This window comes from Copidosoma floridanum, unplaced genomic scaffold (genome assembly GCF_036245765.1).
Source record: "Copidosoma floridanum isolate Cflo_tuat_1 unplaced genomic scaffold, Cflo_Japanese_pri ptg000006l, whole genome shotgun sequence".
NCBI classification, from domain to species: Eukaryota; Metazoa; Arthropoda; class Insecta; order Hymenoptera; family Encyrtidae; genus Copidosoma; species Copidosoma floridanum.
The window spans coordinates 16,393,858-16,414,422 of record NW_028321883.1 but is presented as its reverse complement, the minus strand read 5'-3'; the positions used below and the strand labels follow the sequence as shown (position 1 = coordinate 16,414,422).

Genomic DNA, 20,565 nt, shown 5'->3' with positions numbered 1-20,565 from the left:
GACACCAGGATGACCAGATCGATTGCACTAGCAGTCAGTACTTAATGAGCAGTTTGATTTTTTCGAAATATCGGTGCATGCAGGGAGTCAAAACAGCAAAAAATATCAAACTTTGGATTTGGCATTTGGACATGCGGAACCGTCTCGCACAGCCTCACAGGGTCCGTACCATTTAACTTTTCTTCGCTTTGCGGGCCTATGTTAAAACATATAGGCCCGCGAAGCGGAAAGAGTTATATGGTACGGCTCCAGAGCGACAGCCTTATCCGGCCTTATCGCCATAGCGCGCGCCAATTCAATAATTAATCAGCGCCATCTAGTGTACGATTATTCTTGAAATTTTTAAAGACGGTTCCCCTAGATGGCGTTGATGCACTACAATAATATTTTTTTAAGTACGTAGCCTTATCTGAGTAAAAGTGATTAGTATTAGTATCAGAGATTAGTAGATCCTGCTTGCACAATATGCATTGTGCATTGCACGTGCGAATTTGATTTACTGAATTAAAAAGTTTATAATATTAATAAATACTTTATTAACATATCAATACGTACACACATCACTGGCAGCTCGTTTGTGGCGTCGTTCCTTGACTACCATGATTTTACGGATTGACGCTTCACAAAAAATCATTCAGAAATTTAAATTGAAAATTTATACATCGTGTAGTTGTCAATTTAGATGACAAGAATTTTTTAGATAAAAATTTTTCTCTACAAGTGTATCGATCTGATTGTACACAGGTATTGCGTTTATAGTGGTTTTCACGTGAAATCCATATTATTACATGTACATCAGTTGATTGATGATTTCTTGCTGCACCAATAATGGAGTTTGATAAATTCAACGAAGAACCGTCAACGTCTCGAAGTTCTTCTGTGTCTTTCCCTAGTGGAGTTGGTGGACATAATGAACCAAGTTCATCGGCATTCTATGATGCTAAGCCATTTACATCTTCTGATGAAACTTTTAATGATTTACTAGCTACCATTCCAGACGAGTATCTGACAGGCTGTGGTCCTGAAGAAGCTTTGAGAGCCGATTACAAGGAAGCTATATTTCCACGTAAGAGGCCAGACAATGTTCCATTCACTGAGCCAACACCTTCAGTGTTTCACCAAGAAGAAATTTTAGATCCCGATGATAACTTCTATTTTGAGTCTGAACATCTAGCTCTAAGATTAAATCACGATTACCATGATTTGCTCAAAACAATTGTGATTTTACATGCTCAGCGTACTCAAGCTATCAAAGATTTAGAGCAATTACTATGTGCTAAACAACAGGCTCTGAAAGATCCAATAGCTTACGTAGCAAAATTGCAGAATGGCGATCTACCAGAGTACCCAGGACCCCAGAAAATACCAGAGATACCGAAAATTGATTGGTCAAAATACAACGTTGGTCATGTAGATAATTACTTGCGACCCAAAACTCGTCATGCTCAAACTGCACCAAAAGTTAATGAGATGAATCTTAATGAAGAAAAAGAAAAGATACTTGTTAGAGGTAGAGTTTATAACGAGTCCAAGCCAGAAACTTTCAATAAGAAATGGACCAATGAAGAGCAGTTGCGTTTAGAGGCGTTATTAAAGAAGTATCCACCCGAAGAGATTGCTATGAATAGGTATACTAAGATTGCCCAAGAATTAGGTAAGATTTTTTTTGTTAACATTCTAGCATTTTGTGTGAACCTCATTAAGTCGATTTTATATATTTGAGCATCTGCTTTTGCTCTGAGTCAAAATTATGTGTGAAATTTTCATAGGAAATCGCACAGCCAAGCAAGTGTCAAGTAGAGTTCAAAAATATTACATCAAACTTAAAAAAGCCGGCATCACAACAAACGAGTATTATATCAAGTCAACCAGTAAAGTGAAAAGTACAAAAAGATTCAACAAAACTACAACATTTTTTCCGCACAATCACGATTACTTTGAGATCCAAAATGAACCTGTTCATGGAGAATCTGTAAATTGCTACTTTGAATTATTATTATTACAATAACATCCCTTGTTGATATTTTAAAATCATATTTATACTCTGCATCTAATTTCAGGATGAGTCACAATCTGCTGGTTATAATGCAGATGTAAAACAAATTCAATTGCTAAAACAAACTAAATTAGAGCAAGACAAACGTAGTGATGAACCAGTTTACGTTCACCTTGGTCACAAGGTAAAGATGTTAATTAAAATCTTTAATTTATTTCAAAACTCAGTTTGATTAATACAAATTTTTTTTTCTTTTTCAAGTGTTACATTTGCAATGAAGAGCCTATAAAAAATATAAGGTGGCATTGCGAGGATTGCTACAATCACAATTCCAAGTATGTGGATCTTTGCACAAATTGTGCGTACAGTCAGGTTAACAATGAAAAACCTCAACATCCAATCAACCACAAACTCATACGTATAGATCCACCAAAATCTTCAGACAGTTGTCTTGACTCTGCCTATCACCCACAGAACTTTAATGAGCACAAATTCAACTATCTGGACACAAATTACGGCCTTGAATAGTACATAAGAAAAATAAGTAGGTACAAAATATTTCTCTTTGCTTCATGTAAATAACTTTTTGAATAACAAGCACTTCTCTTATAAATCTCGGGAGAATAAGACTCGGTAGGATTTTGATACTAAATATCTTTATTTAAAGCAATCAAGAATTTTCAGTCATTTGTAAAAACCTAGAATGTATTTTATTTCGATATTCGTCAAAAGTACCATCTTTTATACTTTGTCGAATTTGTTTAAAGAATTCAATGTACATATGTGTATTGTGTCTGAAAGTAAAATTGTACAGTTTTTAATTAAATGTATTTTTTGACATTTTTAATATTAAGTTGATACTTACATCATAAGAAGTACTAGTGATAACAATTCTTTGGTATGTATCAAGTGATGGATGTATGCTTTCGTGTGATTCTTACAAGTTAAACATGTGCAAGATTTGCAAATGGGATCAAAGTCTTCCTTATATCTTAAAATAATGAGTCTTTGTAAGTAATGAATTCTGGTGGAAATACGTCATAATAAATATATTTTACCTTTTTTCACTCAAGTCTACCATGAACCTTCTTTCTACTCTCATGCAACTTTCACAATCATCACATAAAAATGTCAATGATTTTTTTTCCTCAGTCATAAGGAAAGCATACGATGAATCAAATACGTCGATACCTAAATTAACTAAATCTAAAATAGTAGATGGATTCCAACATCCATTTAAAACGCGCAATTTGTCGACTGGTAACAAGTTCTGAAATCGATGTAGTAAAAAAAATATTAAGATTGATGTTAATGAGCAAGATAAAAAGAAATAATAATCTACTTACAAGGGAATGTTCGATAACAGGTTTTACTTGATCAATGGTGATCCCTTGAGTTTCAATTCCATTTCTATGCAACGCATCAATCACGCATCCCAGAAGTTCTTTGCCTTCCATGTGCTTAATGGACTCTGCTCTAGCCTGAAGGTTGTACCCACCTACAACAGCTCCTAAGAAACCTTTATTTCTTAATACATCAGACTCTTGGTGCTTCTTGTAGCACGCAGAAAATAAGTTTTTGCTTGTGGATAAGCTTTTATTTATTCTTTTTTGGCTACTGTCTTTGTCTGTGTCTCCATCGAACAACGTGACATACGCATCAGGTTTGAAATTTTCCACCAAGTCCATGTACTTGTCAGGAGTAACAGTGGTTCTACCATTCCTAGACCATACTGATACCGAACCATTTCTGTGGTGAGCTTTTTCAACTTGCTCCGATGGGTCTTGAATGCCCAAGAAAAATGGATATTCCTTTAAAATAAAAAATTCATGCTAATCACTGAAAAAGGATTTGATGTTTTTGTCAATAGAAGTGCCCATACGTACTTGAAGGCCCACGAATTCACCAAAAGAATCAAATTGTTTAACGCAATCCGTCATTAAAATAGTCGAAGGCAAGTTGGTGAGCAAAAATTGCTGTTCTGCTGTCAACTTCTTAAGTACATCCTTTGTCAAGTGAGGTACACTTCCTCTCTAAAAATCAATTTAACTTCATGAGGAACAAAACATTTGTATCGCCACTCACCAGAAACACCAGATTGATACAGAAAACAAAAATAAGATCTTGTCCAAAGATAATTTTTGTTTTCTTTCGAAACAAACTTTTCGTACCCTCGTGTACAGAAGGAGCATTGGAGTTTCAAAAGATACATTCGGCAGCCTGTCAATGCCAGTCAACACGCCAAGTCGTGCGGAACAACATGACAACGAATCCGTTAGAAATCTCATTTTGAAAAAAACCTTGTGTTCTTGTTATAAATACTTATATGATAATATAATCACAAAAAAAAGAAAAAAATGTGCACTGATCGAGACACGTGCGTTTATGTGATGTCTGCTGCCTCTGCGCACACGCGCGACTGCAGAATTTAGTTCAATTTAATTCGTCGAGAGTCGAGAGAGCGACTGCTGGTGGAGAGCGGGTAAATTTGAAAATCAGATTTCATTTAAAAATTAAAAGCAAACGTTTTTACATGCCAATTGTGGTGCAAGAATCGTGAAAATAAATATATATTGGGTTAAACCATACTAATCGTTGACAGGTGGAGTTTTTGGGATTTTTTTTTATTTAGCCACGAGTTTTTGTTGTTGTAATTTTGTTAAGTCCTTACACCCATTCACGATGCACCTTCAACATATTTTTAAACATCTTAGAAATGACAATAATCAGTTTAGCACGCGAGTTCCAAGATTATCGTTTTTACTTACTCGGTGACAACTCAATTCACTCTGTGTGCGCCTCCCTCTCTCCGAAAGGAGCACCCCCACAGGCAGAGTTTTTTTTCTGTAACGTCGAGCCTAAATAATAAACCCCAAGAGCCTATAATTACATTTCACTACCATTAAAAGTATACCATGCAAACTGTCCATGTAAGACGCGTAAGTACGTATAAGTACACTTATAAAATCTCTTTTGGATCGACTGAAATAGTACGTGGGTATGTCGCACGACGTATTCTCTTATAGATATACTTTTAGTACATAATATGCGACCAGGTAGGTGTATACCTTGACGTGGTTAACTATTTAAACGCAAATTGCGTATTATTATCGTCCAGGAGGAGAGTGGGATCATCGACAACACTCTGTATCGCCTCCCGGTACGAATAATTAAGCACCTGCGAACCCGAAACGCTTTTACCTCGTATATATATATTACCTATAGTTACGTGTCTCTTTGCTCCCTTTGTGTATATGCGTGGTTGTTATTTCGTGTGAAGATTTATACATGCACATGTGTGGCACAAAGGAGACGATGACGCAAAGCCCCTACGAAATTAGCAACAACGCGGGTGTTAAACATAAATGAGGTTTTAAACATCGTAAGAGGTGCTATATGCAGGCTTTTCGCGCATTTCTCACATAGTCAGGGAAAGTTTACCAATCAAAGAACAACGTATTGTTCTATGAAATTCATCGGAATGTCCATGCATGGAGTACATTTTTCGGTGGATGAATGATTCGACTGCTGTTGCATTTTGTGCATTCGAGAATAATTGAAAACCAAGGATAATAAGAGTCACATACGAACAATCCATAAAAGATGAGCCTTACCGATCTGTTTGAAGCGAAAGCTGCGATTTTGAAAATCACCGGCATGTGGCCGGTACAACCAAAGGACGAACAATTTTCTGTCTGGCTCAAGACGTACTCATCGGTCGTTACTTTTGCAATTTTTTGCACCTTGCAAGTCGTCGGTATCTTAACGGTCACCACTTCCGACGATTTTTTGGAGTAAGTATACAATCACAAATAGTACACGTATACCGTAAAGATATATTGTAGATATTTTTTTCATTGTTTCATCACTTCGATACGTGTATGCAAAATCGATTTTAACGAAATGATTATGTAACGTAGAAGCATCATAGACTTGTGCGGTTTCCTGACATTGTTCGCCAGAACTTATAGCCTCGTCACAAACAGGTACCAAATGTACGTTTAGAGTAACATATGGTTATAATTATTAACATCTCTCGTTTTTTCCCCCAAAGGAAAAAGTTTTTCGAGCTCTACGCGGAAACGTACAAGCTGGAGTTCCTATGCGAGTACAGTGAAAAGGAAAAAAGTACCATAAAAATTTGCCAAAGTTATCGCAGCACGTGCGTAAAGTACCTGGTGAACGCCTATCCCTTCGTTCTACTCTCTTACGCACTTTTGCCACTTCTTTCGTCGGACCGTGTACTACCGATCAAGTTAATGTTCAAGCCGAACGGCTTGCCGAGTCCATGGTAAGCACGTTTCGACTTTTACCGGTCACAGAGTATATATATACGTATCAGGCAAATATGGCCATTATTCGTCTTAGGTACGAAATCGTTTACTTGGCCGAACTCCTGACTTTTGCTTGGGCGCTTTGCCACATGGCATCGGGCGACATATACTTCGTAACTTTCATGGTTCAGATTTACAAGGAGCTGCGACTCGTTAAATTGTTGTTGACCAAGAACGAGGATGGCGCGTCGAGGGGGACCGAAATTACTGGCGAGATCCTGAAGAGGATCATCAAAAGGCACGTGGTGATTTTGAAGTACGGCGAAACAACTTGTCAAATATTGTCAAACACCTTCCTTGCGCAGCACTGCATGCTGTACCTCCAGATTTGCTTCAACATTTTTTTAACCATAACCGTGAGTGGTGCAAATTAAATTGTCAATGTATACGTAAGGTACCGAGTGTGATGAACTTTTTCAGACCCAAAACCCAGTGGTTGTGAACAAAACCGTTACCAGCATACTAGTCGCCGGCTTGATTTTGTTTTCCGTCTGTATCGTGGGTGAGATAGTGACCACCGTTAGCGAGGACATCGCCGACGCAGTTATCCAGTGCGACTTGGAGTTGTACGGCTTACACGATGACCAGAGCTTGAATAACCTGAGAAATGTCAGTTTTTTCTTGCTGAGAGCTCAGAAACCGTTAAAACTGTCGGTTGGGACTTTTGGCCTGATGAATCTGCAATTTTTCAGCAGCACCGTCAAAAGCATATTTTCTTTCTTGATGATTTTGCGCACGGTTTTAGAGTAACACACCACCTGTAGCAATGTATTGTGCTCACAGAAAATACCTGAAAGAGCTTTGTTACCTGATATTACATGGATGTAGAAAAAAAATAACGGTTTCATGGAAGTCTATTAGAAACAAATTATGCGCTATAAGAAAACATTTTCCATAATGGAGTAAAACTGTTTTTCCTACTTAGGACGATTTCTTGAACATTTGGACGTTTAGTGCGCCCTCGGTAGGAAAAATAGAGTTCGTACCTGGTGAGCATCAAACCAGGACAAGCCCAAGGAGTCCCCGGTGCTTGCCCTGGCGATTTGCGCCACCAGGTACGAAAACTGCCATTTTATGGAATCTTCAAAACATTTAAACCAAAAAGACTTCTTATCTTTAATTGTTTTCGTACAAATATTTCACAGGTGTAATTTCTTTTTCATTTCTTGTGGAAATTCGCGAGCAACCATCAGATGTGACTTTGAGGAAACTAAAAATTTGAGGAAAAACCAAATTGTTCCATACAATTACAAAACAATACCTTGGCGTACTAACATTCAACATCAAATTTGTCTTTCCAACACTTTTCAGTACCTTTATGTCATTAGACTTTATTAACGTATTTTTTAATCATTTCAACGAATTAAAATCTCTCGTAAGATAATGAACTTCTTTAACAGGGATCTGAGCCTTTAGCCGAGTAATGCAATGGCATTTAATTTTGTCATGGAATTAAGTCAAATAAAGATATCAGTTGCATTGAATAGTGAAAAAAAAAAAAAAAAAAAAAATTGTTTAACCATCATACCATCGTCAAGTTACGCGCACAGTTTCTTCAGGCTTTTCAGAAAAACTCCTCATCTTCACTGACAAACCAAGTAAAGAAATAAAAACTGGCTGTAGTGTATTTTACAGTTATACCCCGTTTGATGCATTGAAATACCGTGTTACTTCAAGATCCGTACTAGCCATAACGCGTGTACCTGCATGGTCGGCCCCAAAAACTCATTATTAATTGAAAACGGCGTACAACACAGTGTCCGACGTGCGAGAGAACTTCCTTACGCGCGGAAAAGCATTTTCCACGCAAAGATTATTTGATCACCCAACCAGCAATTACACGCGTCAATCACTTTGCACCTGCGCTCGGAAGTATCGCGAATCCCCCTGCGATCAATGAAAGTATAAGAGCACAAACGCCCGGATCTTTCCGTTCGGTGATATTTCTTATGTACATGCATTATACCACACGGTGGAGGGCCACTGGTGAAGCTTCTTGGATCGCCTACATGTTGTGTTGTAATAATTACGCCTCGCCTAGAAAGAGGAATTTCACAACATTGCACCGTGCGAATATCAAATGAGTCGTAGACGGTCCCGCGAAAAGTGTGGGTAAAACAATAATAATTACTGGATTGCCACGTACGTCCAAATGAAAATTTAAACGAGAGTCCGTGTAGGGCTGTGATGCGCAAGGAGCTTTTGTTGCTCACTTGAGTTTCGTCTCGTTCGAGACACGCATAATCTTTGAAAATCACAGTCAAAGCCGAAGGGCTGGTTGTGATTGAAATTTTGCAAATTATAAAAAGAAATTTCAAGCAGAAATGAACGTTAAAAAATTGTTCGATGATAACAAGTACATTTTGTGGTTTGTCGACATGTGGCCGGATGAATGAGAAAGTGCGCCTTATCACGCTTTGTTAAAATCTTACTTCACATGGATATCCGAACTATCAATCTGCTTCACGTGCGCCATGAATATTTACGCTTTCGCCACCCGCGAAGACTTTGTCGAGTAAGATCGTATTGTTTTTCATGCGTTTAACTAAATGCTTTAATCCCAACAATTTTGTTACGTGACATATGCATACATGTAGATATCTGGTGGACGCGTCTGGATACATGTCCGTTGTGATGAAATTTTTACCTTTCATCTCAAACAAGTGAATGCGATGAATTATTACGTGGCGTATATTACTAGGTGGCAGTAACATTTCTCTAGAAAAATAGTGTTAGAATTGTTGCGTGACGTGCACAGCTCAGAGGTGGCATTGGAAAAATATTTGGATGCCAGGGAGATTGAAATAAAAAAGTGTTGGCGTCACTGTTGTGACTATGTTATCAAATGTATGAACAATTTTTGAGAAATGACGGACAGAGAAAATGACGCCCCGAAAATTATATTCAAACCAAATTCTCTGTCAAGCCCAAGGTAAACTATACAATTTGTTTACTCATGCAGTCATCAGATGTTTAAAACAAAGTTAATCATACATTTTTCTCTACAGCTATGAAATAATTTATGCAATAAATGTAATCTTTATCATTGTGAGCACATTTAACTCGCTCGTGTCTGACATGTACTTTGTTAGCTTCATATGTCGGCTTTGCGAAGAATTCAACCTTATAAGGTATTTCATAACAAATTCGGATGCTAAAAATGAAAGAAACTCAATAGTAATTATAAAGAGACACGTAGCAGTTGTTAAGTTTGGTGAGAAGATTTGTAAAATATTGTCCACACCCTTCTTCTTACAACACGTTTTCCTGGCTTTTGTGGTATGTTTTTCCACGTTCGCAGCGATGACAGTAAGCACCAGTATTGTTTGATTGAATAACGTAGTGTAAAAAACATTAAAAAGTTTTTTTTTTTATTTATTAAGAAAAATACATAATTGTAAACTTTAAAGGTATATACACCCTGTTATGATTTCAGACTGAGGATTCGGCCATATTTAAAAAAATGATATTGATAACGATGCTTATAAGTTCGATTATTTTTTGTTTGTGCTTCATCGGCGAGGTCATTACAAAGGAGAGCGAGGATGTAATATACGCTCTAACGCAAAGTAACTTTTTCTTTTTCGATAATACACAAGATATAAAAAGAGTTAAGGATATTATGCTATTTTTTCTCATGAGGGCACAAAGGCCATTAAAATTGTCCGTCAGCAATTTCGGTATCATGAATTTGCAGTTTTTTGCAAAAACAATCAGCAAAATATATTCGGCTATGGCGGTGCTGAGGACGTATTATACCGAATTGGATTAGATACACATTTAAGTAGTCAAATGTAGTTGTGGTAGAAATTTATTCATGCAGTATGCAAAGAACAAGTTGTGCAAATACTTTCTTCAAACACAAAACTAAAGATTGATTTCTAATTTTCAAACAATTAGAGCTACATTCAAATTTAAATGAAAGTTCGCTCGAACAGAAAAGCTTTTGGCCATTTTTCTTTTTCCGTCATCTATAAAGAATACTTCTGGAAATATTTTGTTATTTTCAGTGACACATAAGAAATAAATGTAACTTACCATATCAAACATTTTTTCACTCAAATTTGTACAGTTTTCTTATTTATATTTTTTTCTCACCCATGGCATGTATATAAGCATTCGGCCACAAAAGTTTGTGACGAGACGAAGAATAAATTAATCAAGGTCCAAACTTTTATTAAACATTTCAATAAATCTAGCTAAGAAACATTTGTGTTTAAAAATTTTAGGATTAATTTTTTTACTGTTTTATGTCATTTTTATGATTTTACATTGTAATAATAACAATCTTTTATTTTTTATATAGTTGTTATCTTCTTTTAAAAAAAAGCTTAGTATACTAGTCAAAAATATAATTTTTTCATAACTGTGTTAAAAAACTTGTTGTTTAGTTTAATATATTAATATAGTAATAGCAGCTAGAAATAGACAACAATTTTTCTTAATTTTAAGTGCTTTTATTAATCAAATCAATTCAAACAACTGGTAAAATTAATTTAAACAAAATTTTCATTTTATACATTTGCTTTTATGTACAACTTATGTTTTTATGCAAATTTTGCAAGGCATAAAAGCTTAGATGGGTCATACTACGAAAAACGCGCTATTTTAATATTAGAATTGGAATTCTCAACATTCTGTCTCAAAACATAAACTCTTTGAATGTCTAGATCATGAAATAGCAAAGTTGTTTTCGTGATACAACCCCGAATTATCACGTATATACAAAATCTAAAAACTAAAAAAATTAAAAAAACACAGAATCCAAAAACGCATTTATTCGTAAGTAGTATTGTAAAATAATCTAGTCTATCTTTCTCGTTTCGAAATTTTGAATTATCTCCTCTTCAAAACTTGCACGCGCTTTCTTTGGCAATTTACTCGACCTTTGCGTAATGAAATGCTTCTCCAATTTCCTGAACGGACCTTCGATGCCTATGGCTATGAGCAAAGCCAGTGAAAACGAATACACGACATCCGACACAAAGTCCCAAAACTGAAAATAACGTTTCATTATTTTTACACATATCATTCAAAGCGAGTACTCATTTTTCACACTCATTCTAAAAATTACTAATTTAAACAAAAAATAAAAATATCGTTTCACTTTGTAATTATTAAAATTTAGTTAAATCAAAAGGATATACTTACAATATTATGAATACTGTAAGTCCTCGGACTCCTCATGGTTCCTATTTGATACATTTGAATGATATTGTGGCACAGGAAGACGCTGTAAGTCAGCCGTCCCAGTGGCTGTACCCAACGTGGCGTTAAAAAATTGTAGTGGAAGTCTGAAAAAATAATATTACTTCGTTGACGAAAACTTATGTGTAGAGAGATAGGTCAGTGCGTATACATATTTCGATAGTCTGATTGATAGTTTTCACGCGGATGGTGCGTGACCACTCGAACGGGACCAAGGTAAGGTAGCAGTAATGTGGAGGGCCCAACGGCCACGTATATATATATATATACACACACATACACTTTATATTAATCCCGAAAGTATTGCAAAAGCCTTTTGACACTTTAAATGGCACGTTACACTGGTCGGTCGGTGCACGTGTTGAATTCGAGTGATTTAGTTTTTAAAATGCGTGGCTTTCTTATTGCAACAAAAATCTTGTCGGATCGATTTTCGCAATCGTACTTGAGCCCGAGCAACGTACAACTGATAAAAAAAGGCAATCATAATAATATATCGTGCGTTTACTAACTGCGCCCCATACGCGTGTATCTATATTTTTAGAGAAACACGAGTACATTCACTTTTGCTCAGCCTAAACGTATGTTATATATATATATGTATCTGTGCGTATGGGATATTATTCCAGAAGTCGGTGCTAAAAACCTTGTGCTATGTATTGACCGAATTTTTCGATGTATTGGAATATATATTATATAGTTGGATGCTTGTTTTTTATTTTATATAGAAAGACGCGGTTTGCAATGATACATTTTACAGGGATGTGTACAATTTTTTTAAACATTCATGGCAATTGAGAGTAAAAAAAAAAATCGCGATATTTCCTCTCAATAGAGAGAAAGAGGATGCGAATTATTAAAAATGCAGTGCAGGTCTTACCTAAACCATCACCCATGGTGATGAGCAAGACAATGGAGCAGAAGCTGAGAGCAAAAAAGCCGCGATGAAGACACGCGTACAACGCCACCTCGAGCAAGGATGGCTTGGAATTTGGATTATAATAGTGGTGGCCCAATGATTGGGATTTGACGCTCATAACAACTGCGAATAGTATGAACAGGCAGTGCGACCATCTCTGGAAATAAATCAACAGTACAAAATTCGTTTGACAAGTGGGTTTCCCCCACCACTGTTGGTGACCAGCAAGAAAAAATTATTTTTTACTTGATGGCTTATGAAACCGAAGGTCGAAATGTTGATTATACCCTTGAAACGCCATTTACGAACCTTTGAGATACGCCACGAGGCATCCTTGTAGTCGTAGAGAATGGCACCGCAGATCACTCCTACCAGGTAAGATGTCATCCGCATGTGTGTTTTTACGTAGTGGTTGATAAAGTATTCGTCTTTCGTTACGCTATACATACTGTTTGATAAAAAAAAAAAAAAAAAAAAAAATTGTCATGCCATGAATTGATTAATTGGTTTTTTGGGAACGGCTACTCCGCAACAGTGCCTTATATTTTTTATCGGAGCAAAAAGTGTATTGCAGAGAATAATTTGCATTCTTATGTCATCAAGTTCGTATATCTTAAAAAAATTATTTTAGGCGTGGCCATTTTTTTTTGTCTTGTCATCTTAACGCTCTCAAAGAAAAACAAAAATTTGTTTTAATCGATTATTACACAATTTTCATTATTTCCCGATAAAATCTTTCAAAAGATTTTCAACAATACGTTTTTTTACTGTTATACTTTTTTCTGTAACGTCGTTTCAATGCTCTAAAAACTACAAATTGTTTCAAACAGATTTAAATTATGAGTAAAAAATTCGTAGGTTTCATGAATTTACAATTTTTGTGCACGTAGCTGGCTGGTGCTCGGTTCAGTCATACCTCCATCTAAATTATTATCCTCATTAGTGACCGACGTGTTTATTTTTTCAAACAAATAAATGTAAATAAATAGGTAAAAAAAAAAAAATATTAAAAAAATGTAAAAGTATGTATATGATCAACATGATAACGAAGCACAACTTACTAAGAGAAGCCAATGAAGAGGGGTTGCACGTGATAGGCGTAAGTGATGTAGAAAGGTATCAAGATGCTGAGGACGGTCACTCCTCCGAGGATGGAGTAGCCGATTTTTCTGGGACACTTGCAAAACACGCAGAGAAGAACGATCGTCAAAAGATACAGATGAAAGTCCACTGCCAAGTACCAAGACTGAAACATGCACTGCGGGCAACGAAAATGTGTGTTTTTTCTTTATTTTTTTTACAATCATCATTCATATTTTTCAAGACAATGCATACGCTTCATTGCATACACAGTTTTTTCCATATCCACGAAATTCGTAATTCTATTTAAAAGTATACATTGATTACAGAGGATTGATTCGTAAGTATAGTTAACATCGGATAACGACTAATTTGTGTTTTTACCCACAAATTGTTATCATCACGCGAAATATGTATTGTAAGATTGATCTATACCAATTTGTCCATTGTCATGTAATTGTTCAGATAGAACAGATTAGCCCACCAAGTCGCAGCGCAGTTTTTCGATGCAGAAGTTATGAAGGTTTGCCACTGCGGTCCAGAGCCGATGTGTTGAAAGACGTACGAATAGAAAAAAATTACGAGAGCATAAGCTGGTGTGAACCTAAACAAGACGACGCGACGTTTACTCATGTTACAAATGTTCCTGCGTTGTTTGATGCGTGTGTGTATTATATCGTCAAAATTATCAACTATATGCATACATACATCGTTAAACGTTTTGGTTTTGCTTGTAATTTTTTTACCTCAGAAAGCGAATGAAAGTAAGACCGAAAAAATTTATGTTCTTCGATTTTTGGAATTGATCCAAAATAACGTAACACGTCAAGAGTCCGCCAATCCCGAAAAATCCGTCGACTATGATTGGCCCGTTGTGAACCATTACGAACGAAGGTATGTCAAAAGTCTGCAACAAAGTAATATTTTGTTTATTCGAAATTAATTTTCTACAACTATTATATTACGTATAACTGAAATAAAGTTAAAAAAAAAAAAAAAAAAAAAAATAACAACAACAACAATATTATATTATACCAGAGTGTCCAGTCTGCAAATAAAAAAAGGACATGTTGCAAAGTAGGAACGAATTTCGATGGTATCGTAAGTTTATGTATAATTTTCTAACAATTCAAAGCTTTATGGTTTTATTTTTTAATGTCATAGGTAGTTATTTAAACTTTCAGAATCGATTACTTGGAGCGCTGTCTTAAAAACTTTTAAAATGAATATAGGCAAAAGCATCGAAGCCCTTACATGAAATCCACGACACGACGCAGCCATCGTATCAGATAAGAAGTTCAAATAGAACTTTGTGCTGGGAATCTAACGGAAGCGTAGAAAACGATAAATATTTGGGCTTATTGATCATACGAAAGACAAAAGTATGGATGGGAAAAAAATGTCCACGGAGTTTTCACTGGGCCTATCTCTGGACACCCTGGTACACTCGTGTACTCACAAGCTCGTGATAGCGCATATTGACTGTAGGATTGGCGTAGTACTGCATCATGCGGTGGCCGACGAGCACGAGACACATGGAAAAGAACCGGATCATGTGAATGGTATCGAGGCCCCTGTGTTGGTAGCTAGTTTGAAAAATCGTGCGCAAATTCCGCTTCACCGAGAAACAAAGCAGCATTTGCGTTGACTTGGACGTGCACCGCTTATCTTCCTCCGTAATGATAGTCCCGTCGTAAAGGCTACTTATTATCACTAGTACTAATATTCCCAGCACTATTCCACTACGATTACAATAGAAATGATTGTATGGATTCGATGGGACGATTTTTTTTTTGTTCTGCTCTCTCGCATCGACGGAACTCACCAGTACACGTACGCGCCGGTGGAGAACTCCGGCTCCTCGACCATGGTCTGGCAATTTTCCTGGTCGACGCCGACCTTTATCGCAACCCCATTACTCTCGCCAAAGTCGTCGTACGGTTCCTGCAAGGCGAGCCTTATGTCTTCGGGAGTGCAAGCTGCTGGCACGCAAAGTGCCATTTGCAGCATGTAGCGTCTAAAAAAAAGAAAAAAAAAATAGATAAACATATACGGAGGGATCACTTGTATAATACGCGGCGTGAATTTGGCGGTATAAATTTACCTGATGCGCCGGTAATCGCCCTTCTCCTTGACGGCTTCCCAAGCCGAGCCATTGGGATCAAAGTCGTGGTCGAGCTTTTCGTAAAAGCTCAGGTAATTGTCCTTTCGCTCGTACTTGAAGTCGACGAGACAGTACCGGCTCCTCAACTCCACGAAGCTGCTGTTGCTGTTTTCGCTTGGTAAGCGAGCCTCGATTCTGTAGCACTGGTCGAAGCTGCCCAGGTGCCTCGTTTGACCGTCTATTATACCGTACGGGTACTTTGCCGATGAGTCAAACACTACGAGCAAATGTACATTTATATGATCGTTCGATGGTTTCTGTCATTACAATTTGGACGCCTCATTCGAAGACCTACGTAGCTCAAGATTTACAATTTTACTGCGAGTGCAAAAATCTGAGCTGTGTGTTGGTCTTTGTCAGAGGCGTTGGTACGAGCAATTAGGAGTCATCTGAAATTCGAAAAAACATTTTGTCCAGGCATGCTTTTGGGGAAAAAAATTTTTAGCCTTCAAAGTGAATGCGAAATGAATGGAAGGCAGCAGGACTTGAATAAATAAAATTGTTTTTAAGTGATTTCTCTTTGCAAGTCCCGTTAGTCATTGGTTAAACATTCACTTGGATTGAACAAATGATATTTTCCACAAATTTTCCAGTTTTTTTTTTTCTGTATATTAAAATCTGTGACTGACGCAAAGTAAAATTGACAAATACAAAAAGCTTTTTAAAAGTTTTTTATGCGCTCTGTAGATTTTATGTTGACAATTATTTTTTTTTTTTTTTTAGCGTGTAAAGTACAACAATCTTTACTTATAAGTGCACTTGTATATTTTTTGCTGGAAAACAGTTTTGATTGATTTCATTTCAAGCTTTGAAATATTTGTTAAAATGGGAATTACTTTTCGGCAAGGAAAATTCCGTTGTAATGTACATCGTATTTATTGTGCGAAGGAAAAACACTCGAGGAATGTTGATTTGGAATTTCGACAAGATTTTTTTTCCTAATTTGAATTTCTTTAGTGAGTATTCAAGCAGTCCCGATTTAAAACGAGTTTTCTTATCAATACGAATTGGCGCCCAATGGTATTTTGACACTGTACATATTATATATATGTGCACGACTGGTACGTTGAACTTGGCCATTTTTAGCATAACAATAAATGAGACAAAAGTTGTATACTATTATGTGTGGTCTAGTTCAAAATTATTATAACTTTATTACGAAATAAATAAATTAATAAGTAAATAAAAATACGAACAGTAAATAAAAACAAACAAAAAAGGTAAAAAGCTACAGGCTTAACATGAAAATATCATTAAAAAATTTATTGTATGGCCTGTGATTTATGTTGATTTTTTAACTAATCATAAATATCGTTGACGTAGTAAAATTCATTTCCTGTTCGACACTACCGATTTATTTTTTACCCTAAACACTTATATTTTACTTATCCGTGTCGACGCCAAATATTTTACGTAACGAATGCAACTTCATATACTGAAAGAAAAAAATAAATAAATTATAGAGAAATTCCAGCAAAAATTACCATTCTGCATGGTGAATCGGATGCAAGTTGGCTAAAAAAAGAAAAAAATTATCATTTTTAAACCGTAAAAGTTATTGGTTTAAAAAGTAAAAATTATCGTTTTAACAAGTAAAAATTTCGATGCAGGAAAGTAAAATTTATTTACCGATCCTTTTAGGTTTACTGTTCCAGCATAGTAATTTTTACTGTTCTAGCCATAATTTTTACTATTCAAACTATAATTTTAACTGTTGAAACAATAATTTTTGTGGTTAAAAATAATAATTATTTCCTTTTTTGCCAACTTGCATCCGACTTGCTGTACAGAATGGTAATTTTTACTGGAATGTCTCTATGATTTTTAATATTTTTTTTTCTCAGTGTTCGTATCTACAGACGCACGTACGAATATAAATAAAAGCTCAGCAGCCTGTTTTACGAGGTGTACGTTACGGTGGTTCCACAAAAAAAAAAGTTGTCTTATTAGTTATCTCTTCGCTACGTCACGATAAGGAAATAATGTCTCTGGGAGATTATTTAAAAAATTTTTTACCGACATTTTTTCAAATCTGACGCAAGAATGAGCCATGACGAAAATAAAGAAGAACGGTCAAACAGTCAGAGTAGATAAAAACTATGAAAGATGAACAACATAAAGTGGGACACTGATAAAGAAAGCAACATTGTTGTACGTGCGATCGAGGAAAAGGAAAATGCCAGAATTCATGTACACTCAAATGTTTGTCTCTGCAAAGAAACGTATATATACCAACAAGTACTCGGGAGATTATTTTTATTGTTGTTATAATTTCCTGAGCTTACCTTCTCGTAAATAAATTTTATTTATCTTTATTTATATAGTTATAACAGGCAACATAAATATTTGAATGGTTAATTGTAAATAACAGTAGCCCTGCCAGAGCGATGACGTGACTACAGAGCAAGTATACTGTGATTTGGCATCACGGAATTTTTTTATCGGAAAACATCGTGCTTTTACTGAGAAAAATAAGCGTACGTTTATAAAAATTTGTTTGGAAAATAAAAAATCATTAGATTTGTTTTTTGAAAAATCACAGTTTGGACTTAAAACGTCTAATAATAGGCTAGGGGTCAATATTCTTTTTTACGCCCCATTCAGTCCGTTAATTTATTTTTAACGTAATTATTCAAGATATTCCTTTATTACTGTAGCACATAAACGTAATGGTCAATTCAAACATTTTTTAAGGGAATGAACAAAAATTAAACTGGTGCGACTTTTTGCTTAATGGATTTAAAGTAATATCTCACCCGCTGGATTTTACTGTACACATAAGTAGCTCTGTAATTTAAGACGTGATCTATTTTACTCGAGACACAAATACGAAGAGTTTCAAAAATTGTTGTTGCCATACACACCAGCTAATTAATATTCATCCAATTAATGTCAAAGACACGCATAACTTCCGAACGTAAAGAATGTAATTAATCAGCAAATAACTTCTTACTACACTGCATGATGTTCTCTTGCACTGATAAAATTATCACCACGACCCACAAGCATCGAACGCAAAAATTTTAGCAAAACACAATATGTCTACGCGAACGACGCGAGCAAACAATCAACAAACTTTTCTCCGAAAATTATTTCCATCTCACCTTTGAGAGCTTTGTGTTGGTAAATTATACATCCAACTGTTGGATTTTTCCAGTCTTCGAGTGTAAGTAAACAGCAATAACAGAGGTGGACAGAAGATGAAACGAGTGAGTGCTGGCTAATTTATACGCAAGTTCAGGGTCTTTGCGGCGGACGCTGAACTTGGATGCTGAGTATGCTTGGTGACTCTGACTGATTAAAGAGCAAACCGTGCGCGTATACATATGCGTGTTGTTTTCCCGCAACTTTCGGAAAAATTTGAATTTAGCGGTTACGATTACGAAATCGGTCGTTACTACTCGCCGTGTGTATATATATATATATATATATATATACACACATACGCTCCGCAAGTGATAATAAAATTTTACGTTGTTGTCCGCGTGTGGGCTTCAACGAGGAAGAACATTTACCCGTGCTCTCGCTCCTTTCGGTCCGTTTTAAGAATATATTATTAAAATACCTGTGTACTTCAAGGATGAATAACACCAGAACTCGGTGTGTGCGACCTTTTTTGATAAATTATCATAAACGAAGCGAGAAGGATGATGACCGTCGAATGCGGACATTTCAAGATATTTTCTTTCTTTTTTTTTTGCCGTGTAAATTAATTCTCAAAGCTTGAATATTCTTTTTCTTTTTTTTTTTTTTTTTTTTCCCTACAAAAATATATTCTCACCTTGAGTGAAAAAAAAAAAAAAAAAAAATAGTTAGCTAAATGAAAAAAACTTACTCTGAGTTGCCCAAAAGGTGCCATTTCCCAGTTCTTCGATATACCTTTTTAGCTGTCGTTTGCAAGCACCCTCGGGAAGCGAGTTCGAAGTGGCGACGACGATCGGCGGTACGGGTACTTTATCGAACCAAAAGTCGTCGCCAGGCACCACCTTTTTCTTGCCGATCGTCAAACAATCGGTCGAATTCCAGTCATGCGAGAAGAATTGCCCTTCGCACCCACTCAAGTAAAACAAAAGCACACCCACGACGCACAGCTTACCGATCATTTTTCAATTTTTCGGATTCGCGACCTGCAGCAAATCGTCGAGTGAAAATCGTTAAAAATCGCTCGCTCCCTTATTCCCGCTCATCCATGGATCTTCGTAATCGATATACTATAGCAAAAAGAAAAAGAAAAGTATAGTTATAGTGTTTATTAATGCGCCGTCTTCGGGGCGTCCGCGCGACGTAGCACCGATTTATCTATTAACTCGGTTCGCACGCTCGTTACCGATTTTATGGCTATATCGGCCGGGGGGGCCAGTAGCCAGCCTCGCGACTCCCTCCTTCTCTCTCAACCAAATACATACAACCACGCCAAACCGCAACTAATACACAACTATGTCCAATCGCTCTTGCTTGAGCTCCAAAGTGTGCGGTAGTGTGCGCGCGAGCGCGTGTCTGTATACGGTGGACACGGGGCCTCACCTTTACTCGGAGCTGTATACCCATATGCGACAACGACCTTCGACAGTTCGGCGCTCGCTTCGTGCTTTTTAGCTGAGATTTTTGACACCAACGGCACGGCTGTTGGGGTATTTGCAGATTTTCACGATACCTGTACGTTTCGCGGACGGATTTTCTTTTCAGTCCTCCAAGTTTTCATTAATCAACGAGTGAAAAATTTACAAGTACTTAATAGAAATCCAACATTGAATGTAATTTTTGAAACACATCCTGTTGTTTTACTGTCAGTCGTTGTACTTATGTTACATTTATTATCATTATATCAAATTGATATTATATATGACGTTAACATCGATGTTTT

General features: G+C 36.4%; 4 protein-coding genes across 4 annotated transcripts; 2 read left to right on the top strand and 2 right to left on the bottom strand.

Moving 5' to 3' along the window:
- Window positions 1-477: 477 nt before the first annotated feature.
- LOC106644231 (Ada2a-containing complex component 1) lies at window positions 478-3,061 on the top strand. Its single transcript, XM_014359647.2, has 4 exons — window positions 478-1,654; window positions 1,770-1,972; window positions 2,061-2,180; window positions 2,258-3,061. The coding sequence occupies exons 1-4, from the start codon at window positions 829-831 to the stop codon at window positions 2,522-2,524; spliced, it is 1,416 nt and encodes a 471-aa protein (XP_014215133.2). The 5' UTR covers window positions 478-828; the 3' UTR covers window positions 2,525-3,061.
- Window positions 2,613-4,365, bottom strand: LOC106644232 (queuine tRNA-ribosyltransferase accessory subunit 2). The gene is made up of 6 exons (XM_014359648.2): window positions 4,168-4,365; window positions 3,883-4,029; window positions 3,343-3,807; window positions 3,055-3,266; window positions 2,862-2,987; window positions 2,613-2,790 (listed from the first exon to the last, which is right to left on the bottom strand). The coding sequence occupies exons 1-6, from the start codon at window positions 4,282-4,284 to the stop codon at window positions 2,667-2,669; spliced, it is 1,191 nt and encodes a 396-aa protein (XP_014215134.2). The 5' UTR covers window positions 4,285-4,365; the 3' UTR covers window positions 2,613-2,666.
- Window positions 4,366-5,599: 1,234 nt separating this feature from the next.
- On the top strand, window positions 5,600-7,080 carry LOC149375555 (odorant receptor 82a-like). The gene is made up of 5 exons (XM_089598746.1): window positions 5,600-5,790; window positions 5,917-5,982; window positions 6,051-6,287; window positions 6,365-6,686; window positions 6,751-7,080. The coding sequence occupies exons 1-5, from the start codon at window positions 5,600-5,602 to the stop codon at window positions 7,078-7,080; spliced, it is 1,146 nt and encodes a 381-aa protein (XP_089454872.1).
- A 3,890-nt stretch (window positions 7,081-10,970) lies between these two features.
- Window positions 10,971-20,038, bottom strand: LOC106644229 (nose resistant to fluoxetine protein 6-like). Its single transcript, XM_014359640.2, has 11 exons — window positions 19,537-20,038; window positions 15,642-15,918; window positions 15,363-15,554; window positions 14,997-15,279; window positions 14,284-14,444; window positions 13,973-14,141; window positions 13,519-13,715; window positions 12,767-12,905; window positions 12,419-12,614; window positions 11,482-11,624; window positions 10,971-11,326 (listed from the first exon to the last, which is right to left on the bottom strand). Exons 1-11 carry the CDS (start codon window positions 19,802-19,804, stop codon window positions 11,135-11,137), a joined length of 2,217 nt encoding a protein of 738 aa, XP_014215126.1. The 5' UTR covers window positions 19,805-20,038; the 3' UTR covers window positions 10,971-11,134.
- Between the last annotated feature and the right edge of the window lie 527 nt (window positions 20,039-20,565).